This window comes from Uloborus diversus, chromosome 8 (assembly GCF_026930045.1).
Source record: "Uloborus diversus isolate 005 chromosome 8, Udiv.v.3.1, whole genome shotgun sequence".
NCBI lineage: Eukaryota > Metazoa > Arthropoda > Arachnida > Araneae > Uloboridae > Uloborus > Uloborus diversus.
This window is the reverse complement of record NC_072738.1, coordinates 140,844,301-140,872,111: the sequence shown is the minus strand read 5'-3', so window position 1 is coordinate 140,872,111 and position 27,811 is coordinate 140,844,301. Positions and strand designations below refer to the sequence as shown.

Here is a 27,811-nt window from a genome sequence, read left to right as displayed (position 1 = left end):
AGGGATTTTTTTTTTTTTTTTTTTTTATAAAGGGAGTAAAATGTGTTGACGATGAATCGGGGCTCGCGGAATTGTAAAGTCGCTAAAATATGTTAATAGGATAGTTAGATTATTTTTTTTTTACTATAAGTTATTTCTCATTCATTTAGCAGGAAGAGGTGGAGAAAGGAGAAATACAGTTAAAGCTCCAGAAATAGCTATTCAGCAAATCAAACAAAGTAAATACATGAAGTCGTCTGACTGCGCATGTTAAAAGCCAATTTGTTTTGAGACACGAATTATGAAACATAATTTTATTTATTTTATCATTTCCTGTTTCTTTTGTTTTCCAATACAACTTTTTGCATTTTCTCCTTTGTGTGCTGAGCAAATACTAACGTTATTTTTTGTGTTTTGTCCGCATTCAAATTTCAGCAATAGAATATTAAAGCACTTGCAATTGATACAAAACGAACAATCCAGATTTTTACCCTCTAAAGGGCAAACATCAAAAAATGTTTGCTGAAGCACTGCTTGCAATGTTACTATCTACAAGTGGAGTCATTTGTTTGAAACTGGTACATGCGTCATCGCCCACAGAGTCTCCATCAGATAGTGAAGAAAACTATTATCCATGCTTCAATGATCTAAACTGTGCATTAGGTAAGTGTATGAAGAGAAAACTTTCAAGAAAATGTTTAAAAGAGAGATTTGTAGTTTTTGTATTAGTGAACTGCTTACTATTCAGAAAATGATTTATGAAAATATTTAAACTAAATTGCCTTAATATCGAAATACAACTACACTGCAAAAAAATTCCGAAACGTTACTGGTTATTTCCGTGGAACCTTTCGGGATTCCAGAGGTTTTCACCTATTTCCCCGTAAAATCAAGTATTTTCGCGAAAACAGTTTCCTGAATTGCTAAAAGATGCACGGATGCAGACTTCTCACTGGTGTGAGAGATATTTTTTGCTACCAGTTTAAAGATTGACTGAGTGTGTTTATTAAGTGCATAGGCTTTAACTTGAGTACAGCCCGTCCAGATTGACTAAGTTCCCAATGAGGGCAAATATGTCACTGGATAGCTGCAGTCTTGAGAGGCAAGGAATACGCTTGGTTCCTGCTCGCAAGTTTCGTGTAACTTTGGCCATGGTTGCTCCAATGCTTCCTTAGTAAATCAAGGAAGTTCCAATCAAATAATTTAATTTTCAGAAGGTTCACGACTGGCTTTAACAGGAGAGATTTTCCAATATTTCAGAAAAGTTACTGACTTTTATCGGAAAACGTTCCCGGTTTTTGCAAGATATGTTACAGATTGAAATTGGGCACATCAGCTGCATATTATTTTCCAGGAACGTCCCTGAATTGTTTTTACAGTGTATTCTTAACCAGTGACAAATTTACAAGTTTGGTGACCTGTCGTGATATAGTTTTTGGCCGAACCGGTGCGCCCGGTTCTTCTTGATTGTGAATTAACATGGAGTTAATAAGAAACCACAATCAAGCTACAAACATTGTTAGCCCCAAGATGGCGGACGTGTCGCTACTTATTGAGGGCTTTAGCCATTGTGACTCGCAGTCTCTGGTAACTTCGCCGACACATATTGTGCTGTCAAGGGCTTACTCACTATGAAAGGCTACTTGCAGTTTCATTGAACGTTCTTGATGGAAATGGAGCAAAAAAAAAAGATCCAATGTTAAGTTCTGAATTCATATTCAAGACGTTTTACACTGTAAAAATGATTCAGAGACGTTCCTGGAAAATAATGGGCAGCTGATGTGCCCAATTTCTACCAGTAACATATCTTGGAAAAATCAGGAACGCTTTCCGCTATAAGTCAGTAACCTTTCTAAAATTAACTTTGAAACTTGACGCAGACGTGTGAAATCTGCCCTGTTAAAGCCAGTTATGTCTCTAGAACCTTCTAGAAAAATTAAGTAGGTTTAATGTAATTGATTAGAACCTTCCTAATTTACCAAGAAGGCTCCATAAAATTCAGAGCGACCACGGCTATGCAAGAAGGAACCAAGCATATCTCTTGCTTGCAATTCCTGCCTTACAAAGCTGTAGCTATCCCATTGACATATTTGCTCTCATTAGGAGCTAAGTCAGTCTGGACAGGCCGTAAGCAACGTCAGGCCGATACACTTAATAAACACGCTCGTTCAATCTTTAAACTGGTTGCTAAAAATATTTTCCACAACAGCGAAAAGTCTGCACGCGTGCAACTTGTAGCGATTCAGGAAACTTTTTTGTGAAGATACTTGTTTTTACGGGGAAATAGGTGAAAACGTGTGAAATCCCGAGACGTTCCACGGAAATAACCAGTAACGTTTCGGAATTTCTTTACAGTGTACAAGTTCTCCAGCTAGTTTAGAATTGTATTTACACAGAAAAGAGACATCCAAGCTCTTAGAACATTTATTGCGGCAAACTATATCTGGCCCAAAAGGATGTGTTTTTAACACAACTCTGTTACGCTTCTTTTTTACAAAGTTTACTAAAGGACTGAATTAGTCTTTTATTTTTTCTAGGAGCCGAGAAGAAAGCGCAAATCCAAGCATGTGTGCACTTACTTCAAAATGAGGTAGTTCTCGCTTATATACTTATAAATCAGTCATTTTTAAAGGACGCATATGAATAATGTTACAAAGGACTTTTTTTAATGTACCTTTTCCGAAAATCGGCTTCAGATACATTCTTAAACATCATTTCCGTGAGCGAAATATAGCTTAAGGAAATTTTTTACTGAATCGGAAATCTTGTTTCGGTGTTTTTACAAAGTTGTCATTTGCTGTTAAGAAAACTTAGAAATTTTTGACAGAGGAAATTTGAGTAATACTTTCTGCGAAAGATAAATCGAACCTTCAAAAATTATTTTGTGAAAAATACTTTTTTGTAGTTTAACAACTACGCCTAAAAGTACATTGAGGATTCGTCTAGAACAAAATTTTGACACTTCCAATTGTGATAGAGTTGATTTAGGGTGTTTTTGAAAATGTAATGAGTAAATTAATGTGAAAACCTAAAACTAATATTTTTTGACGGTTTTCGTTTCCCAACACCCTTTAATAATGTAAAAGTAAAATCAAGCGCTCCCTTGGCATGGATGATGTCAAGAAACAAAAAAGTAATGGCAAGATTCCACCTTCTTAAAATCCTGCAGCATACAAGAAAACAAAACATGCAATTAAATTATATAAATTATTATTCGTTAGTAAATAATAGTAGTTATCTTGTAAACGTATTTGAAGATGAAAACAAACTAGTTTCTCAAAATATTACTTAATTATAACTCAAATTATGTTTTGGAGCAAACCGGGTCTTATTCATGGATTTTTATTTTTCATTCTCTGATTTCAAAAATTACTAGCTGCAATCCATTTTAGGTCAGTACTATGACTTTTTTCATAAACTACTGCCCTCGAGGTACAGTCATAGAAAAAAAAAAACGAAACACTCGATCGTATTCAAAGACTATTGATACTAGAGACACGTGTAAGGTGTCATTGTTTCAGGAATAAAAAGTTCTACATAATTATGGTAAAAAATTGTTGTTAAGGGGTCGTCTTCATATTAAAACGAGCATCAACTTCAAAATTTTCAATGAGAACCCCCTTTTTTTATCACATATTTGTAATCAGCATCTTTTTTTAACTTTGTATACAAAGTTTTGTTTAATTCGATCCAGCCGTTACTTCAGAATCGAGTTTTGAAAAATTCCTCTCGTAATGTTAAAACGTATTTTGATATTTTTACTCATAACACAAAAACTAGATTAGGCACGGCAAAGATTGTTTTTTTGTATCAAAATATGAATCGACCCAATAATAAAAACATCATTTATAACGCCTAAAATGTAATTTTAGTTTTTTTATGAATTATTTTAATATTTTTTGAAAAAAATATGATCTGAAACCATATTAAATTTTAACAGAAAAACAATCTAGAAGAGCTTTTATGAGGGAATCCAAAATTTGAGCTCAAAATATTCAGTAGTTTTTGCGCTATGCTTAAAAATTCCTTTTTTCCTACTTTAGGGGACCGTATACTTTTTTAAAACAGAAATTATGAAAGTTGGTTTCTTCGTAAAAAAAGAAAAAAATTGTTCAACAAACTAAGCAAACCAATTATAACGTGGTTTTTCTACATTAGAGTTACGCCTATGAATTTTTTAAATGCATAAATTTATTCGTTGTCTCTGCAGAAGAACAACACAATATTGCAACCGTCAGTTTTTTGTAGATATCGTTCAGACGTCAATGTGTAAATAATGCGAAACACTACTTCATTGTCTAATAAAAGAATATTTTATAGAACTTTTTAAATCAAAAGCTATACTTTAAATACTTCTGTTTTTTTTTATTTTTTTATTTATTTATTTTTATTTTTTATTTTTTCTGAGTTTAGCCATTGCCTTTTGTAAAACAATAATATATATATATATATATATATATATATATATATATATATATATATATATATATATATATATACATATATATACATATATATATATATATATATATATATATATATATATATATATATATATATATATATATATATATATATATATATATATATATATATATATATATATATATATATATAAATTTTTGGCATCTTGAATTCAAATAATGTTTTTCGCAATCACGAGCCGTGTATGTGTATGTATGCGCGTGTGTGTGTGTAGGAGTGCGTGTATGTGTGTGTGTAGGATATTGACGCGACCTGGAGACGGTTTTCGCCAGAGGAGCAGCATCGTGAGGCGGCCGGCCGACGATGGTGCTGCGGAGGGTGCTGGTGGGAAAATAAAATGATATCACATTAAAACAGTCAAATGAAAGCAATAAGCAATCGTGATTGCTCAAAAAAATTAACATGCACAACTTTTTTACAGAAACATACAACAAAACCCCAGTGTCTTGCCAGTCATGTTGCAATAGAGTGTAGAATTAGTGGCTCTTCCCGGTGATAATTTACTAAAAGGAAAAATTATTGCCTTGTCTAATTCGGGAAAAAGTACTCGAAAAATAGCCGACAGTGTGAAGTTTCTCCTTTAACAGTATCCAAATGGGTCAAAAAATAATAATTGCTCTCAGATAAGTTTACTGGTTTTTAGGAATTATTTTTTTTTTGTATAGAGTTTGAATAATTTTCAATGTGTTAGGATCTAGGAGAGGAAATCTCAATCGCACTAGTGGGCCGCGTGCTTTGAGCTGTATTCAGCACAAAAGTAGTAGTTGTGGCTAATTGTGAACTTTTTTTTTTTTTTTGACTTCGTCACAGATTTAACAAAACATTAATTTGCGTGTTAGATTAAGTTGAGTTTTTGTCTATTCTTAATTATAATTTAAATACTATTTTTCTATTTACTTTCTCGGTCATTGGCGTGCATTTCACATTAAAATAATTCTCGCAAGACAATGATAAAATTTCAAAATATTTTCTTCTCTTTTGAACAACATGGAAAAATATCGTCAAAGAAAGAAAGTGAAAAAAAAATTGTTATCAACTAATGGGTGCCTATTTTATTAAATGTATCTTTTTCAGAATCCAATATCTGGATATTCGGCTCCAACTTTGTGACACTGGAACTAATTCCACTTCCTGTTCTTATTCTTTGAACACACAACGGGCCACATGGACCAACGTCGCGGGCTGAATGCGGCCCGCTTCTTCACTGCGAATTGGCTTTCCCATTCCATGGCTGCTGTGAGTCCTAATATTGAACACAACAGCCCTGAACGAGATTTTAACCGAACAATGTAGCAGGTGTCATGTCATTGAAGCCGAGAGTGCCTAAAAACTGGTGGATGAAGAAAATTTATCTCACCAGTGAGATGCCGTAAACATACAGCAGATAAATTTACTTTGCCTACCAGTTTATTCGCACTCTCAGCTTCAATAAGATGACTTCCGCATCCCACACGCTTAGTTCCGATTCCAGTCTGCGAAATATGCAGCGAGGACGAAATCGTAGCTTCTGGATAGTTCAACCCGCCTGTCGGGTATGCTGCCTATAGTATTGCTGTAGGTGCGCCAGCCTGATGCGGTAGACAATGCTAGTGTGCAAGTATATAGTGCGAGAAACAATATCAAATAAAGCTAAGTTTTGTTTGTAATGTTAGAAAATCGGAGAAATGACAAGAAGTCAGATTTCCGTTCACCTTGGTTAAAATTAAAATGACTTTTTTTTTTTTAATTACGGGTTGAACCATCTCGAATCTCGTTGCTAGAAACAGCATTGGGAAATTACTTTCCTAAATTGGTTTTAAGAGATGTTACATGTTTAACTAAAACCGCCGATTGTGTTATGTCTTTTTAATAATACCACGCATTATGATCTTTCGCATAAATTAGGATTTGAAACAAATTCTCTTTTTTTGATCACAAAAAAGCCTCTAGAACAATTACTGTGTTTGTCCACTGGGTTAATTCAAATAACCAAATTTTTCCCAAATAAAGTTCGAGTATAAAGGGTTTGCTCATTAACGGGTATTTATATTCTCCTGTTTCTGCTTTATTTTTTAGATTGATACTTCGTTCATTTTATGTATTTAGAGCAAGTTTTCACGGAATAAATGGACCTTGCTTCGCTCGAGTCTCCAATCTATTTAATGCTGCGTCTTCCCACGTTGTGCGGTATATTTTTTATATTTTTGTGTGCGATGGCTCAAACTTCTGCCGATGTTCTGCGAAATTAAAAACGCGCAATTCCATTTTACAATCAAAGACTTTTTATTCATTCCAAAATAAACCTGTAACATAGGTGCAACATTTATCAAACATATTCACATCATGTTTCTAGGTATGAAGTTGAATATTTACATTTCTGTGAGGCTTGAATGATTATATGAGCAATCCAATAGGTTTATATTAGGAAAAGTCAAAAAGTTCCATTACTTTTAATTTGTCATTATTCGGTTTACTAAAGAACGATCTATACGATGGACCAGCCAAACCTCATCCGTCTTTCTTAGGTTAATGCAGATAGACAAAAATCAGTAAATATTTTTACTTTTTAAAAAAAAAAAAAAAAAAACGACCGTAAATCGCTTTTTGCCGCAACATAATCGGCTAAAAAGTATCGGATTACGGAAGAAAAGAGAACTTCAAAAAAGCAATAGTTGAGCTGGATAATCTCGATCTTTTCATTGTTCACCTTCCGTTACTTGATAAACCGTGACCTTGAAAGAAGCGTTTTCAATGTGGGGATGGTCCCTAAAACGTTTTTCGTTAATAACTCCTGTTCTACTGCACGGAATGCAGTGAAATTTCGTATCCTGGCTGTATTTTGCGGTCTAAACATAATTATGTAGCAAAAATTAGGGGTTCCCATTTGAAAATCAAGAGTTGGTGCTCATTTTGCTTTGTATATGGTCCCTTATCAAAATTTTACCTACGTAGTTTTAAAGAAGACTTTAAACTAAGTCGGATGACATCTTTTTTTCCTTTCTAGCACGAAAAATGGCCGAATAATTAAAAGTGTTTCGTTTTTTTTTTCTATGACTGTACATAATTAAGTAAGAATGTAAAACTAAATAAACGTACAGTAACAAAATTGAACGATTTTCCATTTAACACTGTTTGAGTTATGTAGTGCATAGAATTATTCAAAATTAATTTAAAAATAATTTTCAAGAGCTAAATATAGTTACATTAGTTAAGAATTTAGCTTTAAAGGAAATGAAGTTTATTGACTCAATAAAGTTTGAGGCTCAAGTATTTCTCAAGTGCTGAACTTACCCAGATTGTGTAGATCTCTGAAATCCCTGGTGAAAAGGTCGTTCTTAAGAAGTGTAAAAGGTTGCTCACCATATAAAGTTAAGAAAAAAGGTCAAATGAGAAATTTGAATTACTGTAAAATATTAAAAGAAATGAAAAAACGTTTTTTGAACACTTGTTCAAACCTCACACGTTTCCCTTATAAATTTAAAATTCCGATTTTTATTCATATGCACTTGGTAGAACGGGCTCAAAAATTAACTATTTATGTGTGCATGTATGTATAGATAAATAGTTTTTTGTTGTTTTTTTTCCAGAGCAAAGATCAAGTGTTTCAACTGATCAGAGACGCGTCAAAAGGTTTCATAACTACAAACACTATTGAGGGAATTCAAGAGGAGTTTTGCACTACGGAGAAATTTCGAAGAGTTTGTATTTTACAAAACTTTTTTTCCTGTTCTCTATTGATTCCATGTCTAAAAATTTTCTAATTCACACTAAAGAAAAAATTCTAAGGCCACTAAGTATCTTTTTAAGGTTTAGACCTTATCAGTTTACATGAAAAACTAATGAAAAATTATTAGTCCTGATCAATAATCAACGTAAGCGTAAAGGAGCTGGCCATAAATGCTTTCGCACATTTTACAATATATTGAACCCCCTCCACCATCCTTTTTGCCAAAAACTAAAAAATTCCACTGCCCTCCCCCTTTCTCCCCTTAAAGCGAGACATGATTTGAGGATAATTCCTAAGTAACTACGTAAAAGTATCAGTGTCAATGTGTAAGGGAAAATCAAGTTAAATGCATAACCTCTATTAAAAAAACCCCCAAAACAGTCATTTGAGTATATTCAGTCATTTCAGTAATATAGTCATTCAGTATTCTTCATTTTTAGATAGCAAACCAAATGAATGCTATCATATGCTTTTATATTTCATTAAATCTGTGCCTTAGAGCCAGACTAACGTAAGTTACATAATTGCTACTTTACAGGAAACGGGAAAAACATTTGTCTGAACGCATTAAAAGGATATGACGTGCGCTCTTTTAACTCTAGTAAATAGTTACAGAGGGTTTTTTTTTTTTCGGAATTACGTTTGCATGGCTTCATGTGGACTAGTATTCTTTATACAATGCAGTAACAAACAGAAAATTGCAATGGGGTCGTTTCCGAAATTTTAAAAGTATTTTTTTCTGAAAGAGCATGCTTAAAAACATGGGATATGACCATTTTTTAAATAATTTATTTAAGTTTAATTATTTTTAAAAAATACTTAAATCGGTGCGCTTTTATAGTTTATGTTTCTGCCCGATGACATCACAAATGATGAAATGCCATTCAGTGTCGCCATTCGCAGAGCAAAATATTTAATTCGCACCTTTACTCACGTGTGTTGGCAACGATAGGGTTGATAGCAAGCGTAGAGCGCAATTTTAATTCGCTTGTTGATTATCATAACGTGGAACCGTGGTAGAAAGATGCGCCAAAATGCATCATTTGTGACGTCATCAAGACCACGCCTTGTTTGAAAAATCGGACATTTAAAAAAATTAATTAAAAAACAACTGTTTTTCTGGGTCTATGTTTTTTTTTTTTTTTTTGCTAATTCTATCAATTCCAGTGACTAAAAGTAGTACTTTTGACTGAAAGAAACAACCCTATTACTGGACTTACGTCAATCTGGCTCTGAGGTACAGAAAAAACCCTAGTACGAAGTACCTCAGTGAACTGCTGAGGACCATCTGCTCTGGCATCTGAACCACTATGACAGGGTCTGAAAAAGTGCTCTACTGATTAATACCATTCATGCCCTAGTCGAGATTCAAAACATAGATTTTGGCGCTAAAACCATCACCTGACCTGACGACTAATTCTCTGGGCAGAGCTTCAAGGCTACAACGGTGCATCTTCACTTGAATCTCTTGCATTCTGTAACCAGAGGCGTGCGCAGTAATTTTGGGACCCGTAACAAGTGACTCTTATGGGCCTCTCTCCATATTGTTTACCGTTACGTCCCTACATATATTTCACCCTCATTTGAAAAATCTCGGCCCCCCTTCAGACTCGGGTCCGGGGCAACAGGTGTCCCTTCTCCCCCTTCCCCCTTGTGCTGCCCCTGCCTGTAACTCACAAATTTCCACATTGGTGAGATCCCTTAAGCACCGAAACATGTGGCTGCAACATTTTTTCGATTTGTGCTTTAATTTGGATGTTTTTCTCATTTATAAGGTCTGAGGTTCTACCTTACCACCTGTGAGTGTTCTAAGCATCATATCGATTTCAAATAAATGCAGCCTTGTGCTTTTTTTTTTTTTTTTTTTTGGTGAACGAAAAGATGAAGAAATAGGAATGACAAATTCATATTAACGAGTGAAAATAAAAACATAGTTCGTGAAACTAAGGGAACAGTAAAAATGTGGCTTTGACTTATTTTCCAGAAAGAGTAATACATTTCTCTGTAAATTTTTTAAACCGTGATATTTTTTTATGCCACCCTGTATCTGACCACTCTCTTTACAGTCAAAACCTCGGGTGATCCTGAAATAAACACTTAGGAGGTCAGCAGTTCAGTTCCAATGCTGTGGTTCAGCAAGCCATCTAGATGTAGTTTAACATTCTTGAAGATGATTTCTTCCATGCCGGATCTCCAAGTGTTTCTTTAGAAGACCAAAGAAATGGAAGTCACTTGGTGCAAGGTCGGAATTGTCTGGAGGCTGGTTCAATACCTCCCAACGCAAAAAAAAAAAACTTATCATACTTCTTGTTTCATTGGCGGGACATGTTTCCGTCAACACAACCATCTTCTAACTTATTTTGTCCTGTTAGTGGACACCTAACTACATCTACCGGTACCGTTTGAACGCTCTGATTACTTTCGTTATATTCACTCAGATGATCTGCACACCTGTCAGAGCTCTTGTTACCTTACTTTTTAAAACCCCTACATAATCTGCTTTTTGGACGGTAAAACCTGCAACATAGTGCGTCATGCTGCAGAGTGAATTTCTACGTTTAGACGCAAATAAATGTCCTTCTGATGTTGATATAATGTCTTGGCAAACTGGTGCTGTCTGTGTATCGACAAATTTTAGATTTACAAATCATCTAATAGTGTGTGAAATATTGATTTTAAAAATATACCCATGAATTAAAGGTATGCATACTTAATCATGAAAAATTCAAGTCAACCGGGACAACTTTGCCAAGTAGAAAATCTTTGCCACGATGATATTTCTACTCCTATTGAGCACTAAAACCAGCTAGTCGTTCCGGTAGCATTTTCATTTCGTTGCACAAAGAATGTTGATGATAATCATTTCATGTGTTTTCAACCTTTTCATGTGGTTGTTACTACCAGCAAAGATAACCCATTGGCAAAGTTGTTTCTGGTGACAGTAGGTACTCATTGTTTAAAAATATGCAATATAGAAACGACATATTTGTTCCTATTTAACAAATGCTTTCTGCTTTTTTTTTTCTTCTTTATGGCAGAGAGAAGGATTCAACACCATGGTAACACTAACTTACGATTATTTTATGGTGAGTAAAACTGTTACGCACTTTTTTTAAATAACTCATTTATTTTGAATTTAAGTTTATAAATTTTTGAGATTGGTTTTGCTGACGCGCGTAATGTGTTTTTTTCAATGATATCACCCTGTCGGGAGCTACCATTAGCTCTCTATTGTTCGGTGACTATTTCGTCAAAAACAGTCATTTAAATAGCTTGTTAGAAAAAAATCCGCTGGTTTGATTCAGATCAACATATGATTGAAAACTTCTCCGTAAACGTTTTGTTCAAGCTCTTTGAACTGTTCAAAACTAAACAAGCTATTATTCAAATACCAAGGCGATAACCCATTATCAGCAGGCTTAATTAAGCAAAACTCGGAGCAAACACAAACACGTCCTAAATTAAAACTCCAATGACCTTAGTCATTCTACCGGATGCGCCATTATGAACGCTACACAGTAAAAACGATTCAGAAACGTTCCTGGAAAATAATAGACAGCTGATGTGCCTAATTTCTTCCCGTAACAAATCTTGGAAAAACCAGGAACGTTTTCCGCTAAAAGTCAGTAATCTTTCTGAAGAAGTGCGAAATCTTCTCTGTTAAAGCCAGTCATCTCTCTAGGACCTTCCAGGAAAATTAAGTAGGTTTAGTGTAATTGATAAGAACTATAAAAATCAGAACGATCACGGCTTTGCAAGGAGTGACCAAGCCTCGCAAAGCTGTAGCTATCCATTGACATTTTCGCTCTCATTAGGAGCTTAGTCAATCTGGACAAGCCGTAAACAACCTTAGGCCGATACACTTAATAAACACGCTCATTCAATCTTTAAACTGGATGCTAAAAATATTTTCCACAACAGTGAAAAGTCTGCACGCGTGCAACTTGTAGCGGTTCAGGAAACTTTTTTGTGAAGATACTTGTTTTTACGGGGAAATAGGTGAAAACGTGTGAAATCCCGAGACGTTACACAGAAATAACCAGTAACGTTTCGGAATTTTTTTACAGTGTAGGGCCAGTGGTAGATTCTCTACCATTAGTTATTTTTGTATTATATGTTGTCTAACGTAATCCTGAGGATCTGTGGACCATAATAACAGCTCCATCGTTCAAAATGTTGCACTTATTCACATCTTGATTACATTTACATACATGTCCTATTTACAGGAGTATACACAGTGCAGTGTGCAATCGTATTTCATCAGCATCCCTTTCACGAGACCTTGAAACTTAAGTCTTATCTACCTTAAATTCTTGCGAATCTTGAAAAACCGTCTTCCCGAGCGAAAAATTTGTCCTATCTATACAATTTCTGCATATCTCAAACAACCTTCTACAGAGTGAACCTCTCAAGTCTCCAAGTCTTATCTACATCAATTCCTGCTCATCTCAAACTACCTTCTACTCAGAGAACCTCCTTTACTAAGTCTTATCTACATTAATTCCTGCTCATTTCAAACAGCCTTCTTCGGAGTGAATTGGTTACGAGATTCATTCGGAAGTAGATATTGATTGATTTAGATAAATCTTGGTTAAGTCTTGTCTACATCAAATCCTGCTCATCTCAAACAACCTTCTCCCGAGAGATCCACTTAACTGGGTTCATCTACATCATTTCCTGCTTTTTTCGAACAACCTTCATCCGCGTGAAGGTGTTCTTTACGACATGTGATACCAGTATTTCATTAGGGTTTAATCTGCCTGAGAGGATGACCCCTCCATATTTGATGAACTTTTAAATTCCTCACACTGTAAAAAAATTCAGAAACATTACTGACTGTTTTCATGTAACCTCTCGGGATTTCAATGGTTTTCATCCACTTCCTGGAAATATCCCGCATCATTGTCAAAAAGTTTCCTGAATTGCTACAAGTTGCACGAATGCAGACTTCTCTCTGTTGTAAAAAATATTTTTAGCTCCCAGTTTAAATATTAATTAAGAGTATTTATAAGGTGTATCGGCTTCAGTTCGTTTACGGCTCGTCCATGCTGATTAAACTCCCAAAGGGAGCGAATAAGTATGGATTACGTAGCTTTGCAAGAATTGCGAGCAAGTGAGGTGCTTGATACTTACTTGCAATTCTAGCCTAGCTTTCGCCATTCTTGCAATACTGCTTTTGGCACTGTATTTATAAATACGGAAGGTGCTCCCAAGGTAACTTTGATCTTCCATAGATACGACGGCTTTAAACGGGTAGATTTCTGGATTTTTCAGTAAGGTTACTGAATTTTAGCGGAAAACTTTCCTGGTTTTTGCGAGATATGTTACAGGCAGAAAGTGGGCACATCAGCTGCCTATTATTTTCATGGAACGTTTCTGAATCGTTTTTACAGTGCAGAACAATGTCAATTGACGCTGTAGCTCCAAATTTTTGGTTTACGGTACTTTTAAAAACAAAGAGTCTTCGCTTTAATTTGAATCAGAAGTTTTAAAAAGTTTTTGACAATACTGGTAAAAGTGGCGAACTTTATCCTTTTTCGACCGTTGCTGCATGTCGTAATGCAACACGGAACCAAAATTCTTGTACAAACGCGAATGACGTTCACTGATTCAGTTTTATGCCTGTTAAATCAGTAGGACTGAGATTGTAATGCATTTTTAAAATATTTTTAATCACTATTTTTTTTTCTGTTCATTATAGACGAATTGCAAAGACTCATCAGATATCTGTGAAAATATTCAGGACTCGATGGTAAGTTGCAGTATAAATTTCTACTTAAATTTTGATGCAAATGACGCATTTGTGTGTATTTTAAATAGACTAAGGGCATAATTTAACTATTCGGAAGATTTGTCTTTTTAAACGATTTTAGATTACACTTGGAGAGTTCAGCGGGTCACATGACACCTATACAGGCCACGTATTGAGTAATGTTGGTGTAAAGCTTCTAAATTGATTGTGCAGAATGCAATTATCTATAACAACCGCATGCCTTGGCACCTTCCTGATTTATCAAGACAGTGCCAAAAGCAGTATTAAAACCATGTCCAAAGCTAAGCCAGAATTGCAAGTACGTATCAAGTATCTCACTTGCTTGCAATTCTGGCAAAGCTACGAAGGAGGAAAAGGAAGCAGGATTTCATCCTCAGAAAATAGTGATAAAGTAAAAAATTTCTTACAGGTACCGACATATTACCCTATCGTATTTGATGAGGAAGCTATGTGAGTTGTGGTGGGATACTATGGGGGGTGCTATCAGCCGATATTAATACATGTGTCATATGCAGTAGAGCAGTGGCATGGTGCGGTAATCCTCGTCATGTGTTGTGGAAAAGCATATTCAAAATGGTCGTTTTTTGGTTACTAACTCTGCAAGATTCTCGCGCTCAACTCCAACTTGTTACTTGGCCGACTAATGTGCCTAATTTCTGCCCATAACATGGCTGGCAAATATCAAGAAAGTATCCCGCTAAAAGCTAGTAATCTTCCTGAAAACAGCCTGCAGTCTTTCTGAAAAATCCAGAAACTTTCCCAATCAGAGACAGTCATGTTTTTGGACTAACTCAGAAACCTTCAGTGAAGCTCACATGTGTATGCAGCAGAGACGTGCGGTCCGCCCAAGCAAACCAAGCAGAGCTTGGGCGTTCCGGAGGTAATTTTAATTTCTAACTTGTATGCTCATAATTTACAGGAAGTATAATTATAAGTTGACTTTCACTGAAAATAAGTTTAAAAAAAACATTTTTTAGTCGCTCAAAAGGTGATTTCTCCGAAAAACGCATCCGCAGGGAAAGGAAAGAGAAAACCACACAACAACCCACGCACGAGAAGAAATGAAAGGGTGTTGCCATGACAACACTGTCGCCATGGCTTCTATCCAATGATAAGAGACCGCTGTTGACGCTTCTTCAGATTCGAAACCTAGCAAGCAGTTCTGCGCATGGGGAGATAGGATTACATGAAAGAAGCTTTGTTGCCAGATTGGCTTTTTTAAAGTCAAATTCGAAAAAATTTTGAAATTGCTTGGCTTTTTTTGGATTTCAAACTATTTTAAATAGGTACTTTTTTGATACAAGATGAAGCTTTTTAGGCTAGGATTTGTTTTAAGTACTTCATACCTTTTAAAAAATATATATATGGTCTTTTTTAACCGTGATTTCGCTTTGTAATGACGAATGTTTTAATTTCATGATGGTAGCAGATAATGGCTTCGGTCGCTGGAGTACTTATTGTTTCAGATGGCCAATAGATCTTATCTATCGCACAATGCTGATCTTTGACCTAAATATACATATACTTTAGGCAGGGTTGCTTACCCACTAAAAGCAGTGGCGCACCTTCTGAATGAGAATAAAGGTCCTTTAAAGGCGCACACCTCTAAAAATTTCAATGCCGAAGTGAGCGCCACATAGGCTTTCCCCTTCTCCCCCCCCCCCCCCCATTGTCACTCATACTTTAGCTATTATTATTAGAAATGCATTCCTGGAATGTACTCTTTTAAGAATGACTCACCTCACCCTACACGTTTTTCGGTTGCTGTGCGATTCTGTCATTGAATACTTCGCTGCTAATGAACGAAAATTAAATTTATTTATAAATAAACTATAAAATTAAATACAGTATGTGATTCTAAAAATTCTAAACATGGTGATACTTTAGAATTATTTTATATTGTTGCATATTTTCGACCCAAGTTTCAGTCATTATTTGTATTCTTAACGTGTTGCTAATATGTATTTTTGTGATAAATCACTATTATGTATTACATAGTACTATTTATTATGTAAATAAATCTGCATTATATATTACATTTTTGTTTTTGTTGCGTAGGAAATGTTATATTCAACATAACAGTTAGTAGAATTAACACGCTTTCCTCACAAAAATATATATGCTTCAACCGAATATTAAACACCATAAGAATTGTCAGTTTTCCACGAGAAGGCAATTTGCCCCATCTTCTGGAACGCTGAGTTCAATTTTACGCGGGGGTGATCGGAAAACATACCCCTGTGCTTGTAAATGAGACAACCTTCTTTTTGGCGTGCATTTTAATGAGTAAATAGTTTTCTTTACATCATTTGCATCAGTTAACTGTTGCTACTTTCATTATTCTTCCATTTCAAAAACTGCTGCTTTTACGGCAAAATGCTATGATCCGAAGATGACTTCTTCGAAAGAATCATCGGACACCACACGACGAAGGCGGAGTCAAGTGCCTTCTCGTGGAAACCGACAATAATAATATGAAAACAATTGGATATTACAGCTGCTTGGGCACTTTCTTGATTTTCCGGGAAAGCTCCCAAAGCCAATATGGCCAAAGGGAATTACTAGCAATTCCCTTCAAGTCTACAATATCCGGAGACTTCATTTCCTCAACTGAGGCTCAGTCAGTCCGGACGAGCCGTACCTAAGCTGAAGGAGAAGCATCTTATGAAGAAGCCTTATACAGTGTGTCCTGAAAAAGACTGACTGTTTTTAAAAATTTATAACAGGAGAACGGTTAATGATAAAAAAACAAATTCTTGCTGAAAATTCATTTGGTGTTCTCTTAATTTTTTCTCTCGGAGTTCCAAATTTTAGTTCAAAAATGTTTCAAAGGATGGCGCTGCACATAGTAAGCCGGTAAGTCAAAAAAGAAGAATTGAAATTCACCGATTTTTCCTCCGATTGCGACATGGGATTACAGCCGACGATTGTTTGAAAATATCGTTTTCTTCTTTTGTTCATTATTTTCGAAAAATTATGATGTAATTTTCTATTTTTTTTTCTGATTTACGGGCTTACTCCCTGCAGCGCCATCTATTGGAAAAATTTTCAACTAAAATTTGGAACTCATGGGGGGAAAAAATACGACCCACCACATGAATTTTCTGCGAGAATTATTTTATTATTTACCGTTTTCCTGTTGTAAATTTTTTAAAACAGTCGGCATTTTTCAGGACACCTTGTAAATGTTTACACTGGTAGTTAACAATGTTTTCACCTTAGTATAAAGTTGTTATTTATAGAACTCGTTACGATTACGGAAACTTTTTATAAAAAAAAACTTGTTTTTCACAGGAAGCTGGTGTAAACCCTTGAAATTCCGAAACGTTACCCGGAAGTAATCAGTAACGTTTCGGAGTTTTTTTAGTGCACTACTGTTACTTCGTTGCGCAAAGATATTTATTCATTTTGTAAGTTTAATAGAGATTGTTTTCCGTTTTCTCATGTTCCCTTCTGCTTCAACTGACCCAACTAATTTTGCTTTGGAAAGATATTTTTTAAATAATTTGTAAATCTAACCTGAGTGATTTTTAACCATTCCTTGATTTTTTTTTTTTTTTTTTTTTTTCAGAAGTGTGTCTTAGATATTATTAATGAAACTTTTGAAGAGAAGAAATGCGGAAAAATTCATGATCTACAGAAAGGAAAGATGAAATGAACACCATTCGATCCTTTTTACTTCAATCCTAAACATTCTAATGTCTATTAAATATGTAAACTAAATATTAAAACAACAGGACAATAAACTTTTATGTGATGAAAATAAGAGATTTTTTTATTATATATGTTACTGTGTTAAAGTATATAATGCAGTTATTTTATAGAATACCTTGTTATTCCATGAAATAACTATATATATATATATATATATATATATATATATATATATATATATATATATATATATATATATATATATATATATATATATATATATATATATATATATATATATATATATATATATATATATATATATATATATAGGTATTCTATAAATAAACTAATGATAGACAATTAAAATGAAAAAGAAGCAATGTATCTCATTTATGCAGCGTATAAATGGTACAGTCATAGAAAAAAAAAAGAAGCACTTTTAATTAATCGATCATAATACATGCTAGAAAGGAAAGAAAGGTGTTATCCGACTTGGATTAAAGTCTTCTTTAAAACTACGTAAGTAACATTTTGATAAGGGACCATATACCAAGCAAAATGAGCAAAACTCTTGATTTTCAATACGGAACCCCTATTTTTTGCTACATAATTATGTTTAGACAGCAAAAAACAGCCAGGGTACGAAATTTCACTGCATTCCGTGCAGTAGAACAGGAGTTATTAACGAAAAACGTTTTAGGGACCGTCACCACATTGAAAACGCTACTTTCTAGGTCACGGCTTATCAAGTAACGAATGTAAACAAAGAAAAGATCGAGTTTATCCAGCTCAACTCATGATTTTTTGATGTTCTCTTTTTTTTTCCGTAATTCGATACTTTTTGGCCGATAATGTTGCGCCAAAAAGCGATTTACGTTCGAAACCTTTTTTTTTTTTTTTTTTGAAAAAAAAAATTAAAATATTTACTGTTTTTTTTCTATCTAAGAAAGACGGATGGGGTTAGGCTGGTCCATCGTATAGATCGTTGTTTAATAAATCGAATAATGACAAATTAAAAGTAATGGAACTTTTGCCTTTTCTAATATGAACCTATTGGATTGCTTATATAGTCATTCAGCAAATTAGCATCATAGAAATGTAAATGTCCAACCTTATACCTAGAATCATGATGTGAATATATTTGATAAATGTATTGCACCTATGTTACAGATTTATTTTGGAATGAATAGAAAGTCTTTTGATGTAAAATGGAATTGCGCGTTTTTAATTTCGCAGAACATCGGCAGAAGTTTGGGCCATCGCACACAAAAATATAAAAAATATACCGCACAACGTGGGAAGACGCAGCATTAAATAGAATGGAGACTCGAGCGAAGCAAGGTCCATTTATTCCGTGAAAATTTTCTCTAAATACATAAAATGAACGAAGTATCAATCTAAAAAATAAAACAGAAACAGGAGAATATAAATACCCGTTAATGAGCAAACCGTTCATTCTCGAACTTTATTTGGGAAAAAGTTGGTTATTTGAATTAACACAGCGGACAAACACAGTAATTTTTCTGCCGGCTTTTTTGTAATAAAAAAAAGAGAATTTGTTTCAAATCCAAATTTGATGAAAATATCATAATGCGTGGTATTATTAAAAAAGCGTAACAAAATCGGCGGTCTTAGTTAAACATGCAACGGCTCTTAAAAGCAATTTAGGAAAGTAATTTTTCAATGCTGTTTCTAGCAACGACATTCGAGATGGTCCAACCCCGTAGTTTTAAAAGAAAAGAGTTATTTTAGCTTAAACCAAGGTGAACCGAAATCAGACTTCTTGTCATTTCTCCGATTTCGTAACTTTGCACTTGCAAACAAAGCTTAACATTATTTAATTTTTTTTCGTGCACTATATACTTGCATACGAACATTTTCTATAGTAGCAGGCATTAGGCTGGCGCACCTATAGCAATACTACACGCAGCATACCCTACAGGCGGGTTAATCTATCCAGAGGCTTCAATTTCGTCCTTGCTGTGGATTGGACGGACTAGACTGGAAACGGAACCGATCGTGCGGGATGCAGAAGTCACCTCATTGAAGCTGAGAGTGTGAGTAAACTGGTAGGTAAAGGAAATTTATCTGCTGTATCTTTACGGCATCTCACTGGTGAGATAAATTTTCTTCATTCACCAGTTTTTAGGCACTCTCAGCTTCAATGACATGACACCTGCTTCATTGCTCAGTTAACTCAAGTTCAGGGCTGTTGTGCTCGGTGTTAGGACAGCAGCCTTCGAATAGGCTAGCTAAATATGCAGTGAAGACGCGGGCCGCATTCAGCCCGCAAAGATGGCCCATGTTTGCTTAAAAATATAAGATCCGAAAGTAGAATTAGTTCCAGTATCATAAACTTGGAGCCGAATATTCAGACATTGGATTCTGAAAAACATGCATTTAATAAGATAGGCATCCAGTAGTTGATAACAATAATTTATTTTAACTTGATTTCTTTGTCGATATTTTTCCATGTTATTCAAAAAAGAAGAAAATGATTTGAAATTTTATCTTTGTCTTGCGAGAATGATTTTAATGTGAAATGCACGGACAATGACCGGGAAAGTAAAAAGAAAAATAGTATTTAAACAAAAAAAAGAAAAAACAAAAACTCAACTTAATTTAACACTCAAATTAATGTTTTATTAAATCTTTGACGAAGTCAAAAAAAAAAAAAAAAGTTCGCAATTAGCCACAACTACTACTTTCTTGCAGAATACGGCTGAAAGCACGCGTCCTACTACTGCGACTGACATTTCCTCTCCTAGATCTTTACGCATTGTTAATTATTCAAACACTTTATAAAAAAATAAATAAAAAATCCTAAAAACCAGTAAACTTATCTAAGAGCAAATATTACCTATTGACCCATCTGGATACTGTTAAAGGCAAAACTTCACACTGTCGACTATTTTTCGTGAACTTTTTCCCGATTTAGACAAGGCAATAATTTTTACATTTAGCAAATTATCACCGGGAAGAGCCATTAGTTCTACACTGTCTATTGCAACATGACTAGCAAGACAATGAGGTTTTATTGTATGTTTCTATGAAAAAGTTGGGCATGTCAATTTTTTTCTGAGTTATTGTTTTACAAAAGGCAATGGCTAAACGCAGAAAGAAAAAAAAAAAAAGAAGTATTTTAAGTGTAGCTTTTAATTTTAAAAGTTCTATAAAATATTCTTTTATTAGACAATGAAGTAGTGTTTCGCATTATTTACACATTGACGTTTGATCGATATCCACAAAAAAATGACGGTTGCAATATTGCGTTGTTCTTCTGCAGAGACAGCGAATAAATTTATGCATTTAAAAAATTCATAGACGTAACTCTAATGTAGAAAAACCCCGTTATAATTGTTTGCTTATTTCCTTGAACAATTTTTTTCTTGTTTTACAAAGAAACCAACTTTCAAAATTTCTGTTTTAAAAAAGTATACGGTCCCTTAAAGTGGGAAAAAATGAATTTTTAAGCATAGCGCGAAAACTAGTAAAATTTAATATGGTTTCAGCTCATATTTTTTTCAAAAAATATTAAAATAATTCATAAAAAAATAAAATTACATTTTAGGTGTTGTAAATGATGTTTTTATTATTGGGTCGATTCATATTTTGATATTAAAAAAAAAACATTATTTGCCGTGCCTAATCTAGTTTTTGTGTTATGAGTAAAAGTATCGAAATACGTTTTAACATTACAAGAGGAATTTTTCAAAACTCGATTCCGAAGTAGTGGCTGGATCGAATTAAACCAGTGCTTCTCAACCTTTTTACTTCCTTTTACAAACTAGTATGTTGTGGCCATCACGAAACTTTCTTCTATATTTTTCTTTTTTTTTCTGATCCCTCCCCATGCTTGACGAGGAAGCAATATTCCCAACAAAAACAAAATGACACATGCAAAAACTTGACGACCATCCCAATGTCTGAATTATTTTAAAAGCAAAGCAAAGAGCGAAAATTGAAAGTTATTTTAAAAGCCTTGCTTGAATTAATTACAAATATTTTATTTGTTAACAAACATAAGATGGCAACAGTTAAAAATTTTAAATCATTGAGATAATATTTCCGATCATTTCCATTCAATTAAAATCACGAGAAATACGTAGACGACAATCTATTACGATTTATCTTTCTTATTGTTGCATTAATAAAGCTATTTTTATTCAAAAAAAAAAAAAAATCAACACCTCTTGGAGCGATTGGCGTCAAAATTGAACCAATGCCTGTTTACGTATGGATTCACATATATTCCAAATTTCAACCAGAACGCAGCATTACTTCTTGAGATAGGGCACTCACAATGGAAAAAAAGAACGGGCGATTGCGCTACCCCCTTTTTAGCTGTTGACACCAAAATAAAATCAGCTCTTATAACCACTAAGGACTACTTGCCGATAAATTTTTCTTTCATTCTGTTCATTATTTCTTGAGATACAGCAGTCACAATCGACGACAAAAAACGTTCTATAGCTCAACCCCCGTTTGAGTTATTGACACCAAAATTGAATCAGCACCTGCTCCTGTTAATGACAACATATGGACCAAATTTTGTCTGATTCCGCCAGTTACTTCCTGAGGAATAGCAAGCACGCGTAACTCAAAAAACGTCCCATTGCTCCACCCCCCTTGTAGGAATTCGCGCCAAAAACCAATGGGCACAAGTTCACATAGGGGCACATATGTGTACCAAATTTCGTTCGATTTCATGCGGTAGTTTTTGCTGTAGAGCGGCCACAAAAAACTGGTCACACACAGACGTGACACACACACATACACACACACATACATACACACACACATACATACACACACACATACATACACACACACATACACACACACAGACAGACAGACATTTTCCAAAAATAGTCGAAATGGACTCAGCACACCTCAAAGCGTTCGAATCCGTCAAAATTCGAAATTCGAAAATTTGCACGAATCCAATACTTTCTTCTATGTATTAGATATAGAAGAAAGTAAAAAAGGAAGTATTGTATGCGCGAAAAAATTTTCACTCAAAAAATTGGCCTTAATTTCCATTTTTCTCAACCCCGAATGCATGTTGAGTTTTTTTTTTTTTTTTTTTTTTTTTTTTTTTCGACCCGATCACACGTGAATATATGCCTATAGGAACGTACAGCCTCCCGAAATATCCATTTTGACGATCCCCCGAGTTAATTACAACGAATTTTCTCGTGACGTCCGTATTTTCTCGCTAATTTGCTCTGCTTGCCCATGTTACGGTTCCACGTTATGATAATTTGGTAATTTACTCGTCCACGTTGTGATAATTTGCTCGGTGAAAAGTTCTTAAAATTGGAATAAAAATAGAACAAAATCGAATTTTCGAAAAATCGCTTCGAGGTGCACGCCCCATGCTATAAACTAATTCTGTGCCAAATTTCATGAAAATTGACCGAACTGTCTAGGCGCTACGTGCATCACAGAGATCCTGACAGAAATCCAGACATTCAGACAGAGAGACTTTCAGCTTTATTATTAGTCAAGATTTATTTTTCTTTTTTTGACACAGTGTACAACCATTTATACCAATAATATTACATACCTAGGCAACATATCATGTTCTGAAAACATGGGTAAGCATCATCTTCGTTGCTTTCTTTGTGTATTAGAGGAGAACCGGCAGACAATGGATTGAAAGAAAAAAAACCTCTCAAAGCACAGAAACGTAAAAAACACCAATTCTGTATGCATTTTCTCTTGCTCAATGCACGAAACATCAGAAGTAACAGTTTGTCCAATTTTATTAGAGATTATTTTGAAAAATGAACAAAGCAATTATTCTGTGAAGAAGCTGAGCAAATAATAGTCCTGATTTTCGTCTTTCATCCACGCTTATATCATTTTGTAACGCCTTATCACGGAATCGTCCTTCCTTACAACAATAGACACAAAGTTTAAAATTAACTGTTAAGTAAATACTTCGTGCACATTACAGAAATAAACTTGAATATTTTATTAATTGTATAAAGTTAGATAACGCAAATGTACTTCTATTAACTTTAATGCTTATCATAACGACTTTTCGTTGCTTAAATTCTCGTTAAGTCTACTTCTCCTAACACACGGTGTCCTGAAAAAGACTGACCGTTTTCAGAAACGTATAACAGGGGAACGGTTAATGATAAAAAACAAATTCTTGCAGAAAATTCATGTGGTGGGCCTTAAATTTTTTTCCCTCAGAATTCCAAATTTTAGTTAAAAAATGTTTCAATAGATGGCGCTAGTTTGCCGGTAAGTCAAAAAAGAAGAATTGAAATTCTCCGATTTTTCCTCTGATTGCGACATGGGATCACAGCCGACGATTGTTTGAAAATATTGTTTTGTTTTTTTGTTCATTATTTTCGAAAAATTTTGATGTAATTTTCATAAATATATTTTTTAATTTACGGGCTTACTATCTGCAGCGCCATCTGTTGGAAAAAATTTCAACTAAAATTTGGAACTCTGGGGGAAAAAAATTTACGACCCACCACATGAATTTTCTGCAAGAATTATTTTTATATCATTTACCATTTTCCAGCTATTGGTTGGCACGTTTTGCTTGAAACTAGAGAAAGAAACCTGATTTCTTCCAATGCTTTGATTTAAAATTTATCAAGTGTCTTCGTATCTTTGCTTCACAAATGAAAGTCATCACTCCCTCCATTTTATTTCTTCTCAATAGTTTTCCTCCACTTCCTTTGAAACTTAAGTATATTTGTCAAAAAGTTTCCTGAATTGTCACAAGTTGCACAGATGCAGAATTCTCACTGTTGTGAAAGGTATTTTTAGCTGCCAGTTTAAAGATTAACTGAGCGTATTTATTAAGTGTATCGCCTGTTCAGCTCGACTAAATTCCCTATGAGAACAAATAAATCTGTGTCCTCCGTAGCTGTGCAAGAAATGTCGGAGAGTTAGAGACTTGATATTTACTTACAATGCTGTTTTGGCTTTGGGCGATGCTTGCGTTAATGCCTTTTGAGCTCTTTTAGCTTACGTTCGACGAGCACGACCGGTAGCTACCAGTTGGTTGATCACGTGACAGCAATGCCGTCAGCGGTTACTAACCGGTTGTTCACGAACCAATGCTTCATCGAACGCTTTCGGTCGATGATCGGTTACTTGCGCAGACATGACGCAGACGAATAACACGCAGGTGAAAAATACATATAATTGGTCAAAATGTCACGTGGTTCCATCAACCAATCAACCAGCTAAAGTTGCGGTCAGCCGGTAGTTCAACCGGTGAGGCTCATGAAACGACATCGGAAGCAACCAGTTAACCGGTAGCTCTCAAGAACGCTGCGGTTAGCAACCGGTTACTCACCGGTAGACTGGTGAGGTTCGTCGAACGCAAGCTTAGTAAATCATGAAGTTGCTAAACTGTTACATTAAACCTACCTAAGCTTTTGTAGTAAGTTACCGCCCTAAAGCCAGGGCTAAGGCAGAAATATTTAAAATACACCGCCAGCTCAGTTATTCCATCCGAGGACTGCAGTTTCGTGCTTTTTAGTACTCATCAGCCCGGAATAGGAATCACATGAGCTGGAGGCGAAAAATCTCTTGGCTCTCTTGGCTCCCTTAATAGATTTTTCGCCTCCAGCTCATGTGATTCCTATTCCGGGCTGATGAGTGCTACAGAGCACGAAACTGCAGTCCTCGGATGGAATAACTGAGCTGGCGGTAAATTTTAACTACCTAAGCTTTCTTTGAAGATTTCAGTGACACGACTGGCTTTAACCGGGGATATTTGTGGATTCTTCAGAAGGATTTCAGGATAATTTCAAGAAAGTTACTGGCTCTTAGAGGAAAACGTTCCTGTTTTTTGATAGATATGTTACTAGCAGAAATTGGGCCATTAGCTGGCCATTATTTTCCTAGAACACTTCTACGTTGTTTTTACAGTGTACAAATGTTAGGAGATATTCTGATCTCTGCTGGGGCGTCGAAGTAGTAGTACATGAAGGTGCTACTTTACAACATGATTGAAAAAACCTTTCAATTAAAGCCTACCTTGGGTTTGAACTTTGTACCCGATTTACTCAAAACTTTTTAAAAAGTCCACTTATGTCCTTTTCCCTCTCACTGCCTCATTTCTAGTTCGACTGAGAAAATTTGACCATTGTCAGTCAAATGAGAAAACGAGTCCATTCCTTAAAGTAAGTAAAGAAGCAGTGGTTCCCATTAATCCCCCCCCCCCCCCCAAGTTCAATGGCGCAAATTACCCTCCCTCCCTCCTATTTTTCTCGACCCTATTTCTCTTTGTTTGTTTTTTTTTTTACTTTTAGCTCTCTTTTTTATTTCATTTTTTTAAAGATTTTATTATTATTATTATTATTATTATTATTATTATTATTTTGTTAAAAAGTTCAGTGCTGCAAAAATGACATACCACATACACACACACGCACACACACAAACTAAATAAATAAATAAAATGAATTATAAACAGAATGAAATAAAATAAAATAAATAAATAATTTAAATTAAAAATAAATCAATAAATAAATTTAAATGAACAAATTTTAAAAATCCCCCCAAAAATTTGGATAGCACCAACTTGAACCATAATACCCCCCCCCCTCCCCCGCCGTTGGTCACCTCGTAAAGAAGGAAGACAATACGTGAGCTATTGTTACGAGAGAGATATAAATGATATTTAACCTGAATTTTTTTATATGAAGATCAAAAATGCAATTCTAATCCACGTTTGGTGCGAGTAGGGAAGGGATAGGGGTCAGGAGGCTTCTCTTCCCCCTCCTTCGCTACATCATAATTTTTCACTTATTTTTAGTAAAAATGTTGCCGGAAAAGCTCCTGAAATTTTTCTTTTTGAAAAACATTCGGTAATTTCATTTTCCGATACTATAATTTTTGATTTCTGCCATACTATTTTTATTTTTTGAAATACAATAAATTTCATGACAAAGTTTTTTTTTTTTTTGAGCAATCACGATTGCTTATTACTTTTATTTGACTGTTTTGATGTGCTATCATTTTATTTTCCCGCCAGCACCCTCTGCAGCATCACCGTCGACCGGCTCCTCACGATGCTGCTCCTATAGCGAAAACCGTCTCCAGGTTGCGTTCATATCCTACACACACGCGCATACATACACAACTACACACGCGCACACACACAAATACATACACCTACACACATACACAAACACATACACCTACACACACATACACAAACACATACACACACAAACACATACACACACACAAACACATACATGCACACACGCATACATACAGACACCTACACACACACACCACACACACATATACACACAACTACCCACACACTCATCATACTCATGCCTACACACAAACACACATGCCTACACACACATACACATACCCCCCACACACACATAAACACACATGCCTACATACACACACAGACATTCGTGATTGCGAAAAACATAATTTGAATTCAAGAGGTCAAAATTCAATTTTTTTTTTTTTTTTATTTCCGTTTCTTGCCTTTGAACAATTAATTATTATTGTGATTTTTTATGAAATCTTGAATCTCCCCCCCCCCTCCCCTTCTTTCTCTCTTGTAACTTTTCTTCTTTTAAAAGTTTGTTTCGGTGGCTCATGTTTTTTCTTCACTTTGCATTTGGTTCTCGATGCGATCTTCCTAAAATATTAAAAATGTAACTATGTCGGTGGCCTCAATCTAATTATAATATTTGTTTATCCCTTTTTTAAAAAAACTACGTCTTGTCGTTGGTTATACAATGTACTGAATGCTTTCTTTCTTCAAAACTTATTTGAAACGTACATTTTGATGGCCCTTTGTTAGGTGCTGCCATTAGAATCGGCCATTCGAAACAAGAAATAATCGGCCGTCTTTGAACAATCGGCATCCGCCCATCGGTCAAAAAAATGCCATCGTTCGAACCCTAAAAACTGGGCCGTGGTGGCTTCACCGGTGGCTGTATCGGACTCGTGACCGGAGGGTCCCGGGTTCGATCCTAGCCGATCGAAGATCAACCGTCTTCATTAATAGTGACTGGGGAACGTTAAATATGATCGTGGTCACTAAGTCCTCCCAGTGGAACGATACCTCTGCGGTTGCTGGGTTTCTGGTCCGGATTAAAATATTAGAGCTGTCTTCAGGGTCCGATCCAACTGGTTAAACCACAAATAGTGGCAGATACCACGGACCCTGCAGTGAAAAGTGAAAAATGAAC

The 27,811-nt window shown here is 35.1% G+C and overlaps 1 protein-coding gene across 1 annotated transcript; it reads left to right on the top strand.

Annotated features, from left to right (window-relative positions):
- The first annotated feature begins 494 nt into the window (after window positions 1–494).
- Window positions 495–17,666, top strand: LOC129228274 (uncharacterized). The gene is made up of 6 exons (XM_054862943.1): window positions 495–642; window positions 2,517–2,569; window positions 8,031–8,141; window positions 11,209–11,256; window positions 13,872–13,922; window positions 17,515–17,666. The coding sequence occupies exons 1-6, from the start codon at window positions 495–497 to the stop codon at window positions 17,599–17,601; spliced, it is 498 nt and encodes a 165-aa protein (XP_054718918.1). The 3' UTR covers window positions 17,602–17,666.
- The last annotated feature ends 10,145 nt before the right edge of the window (window positions 17,667–27,811 follow it).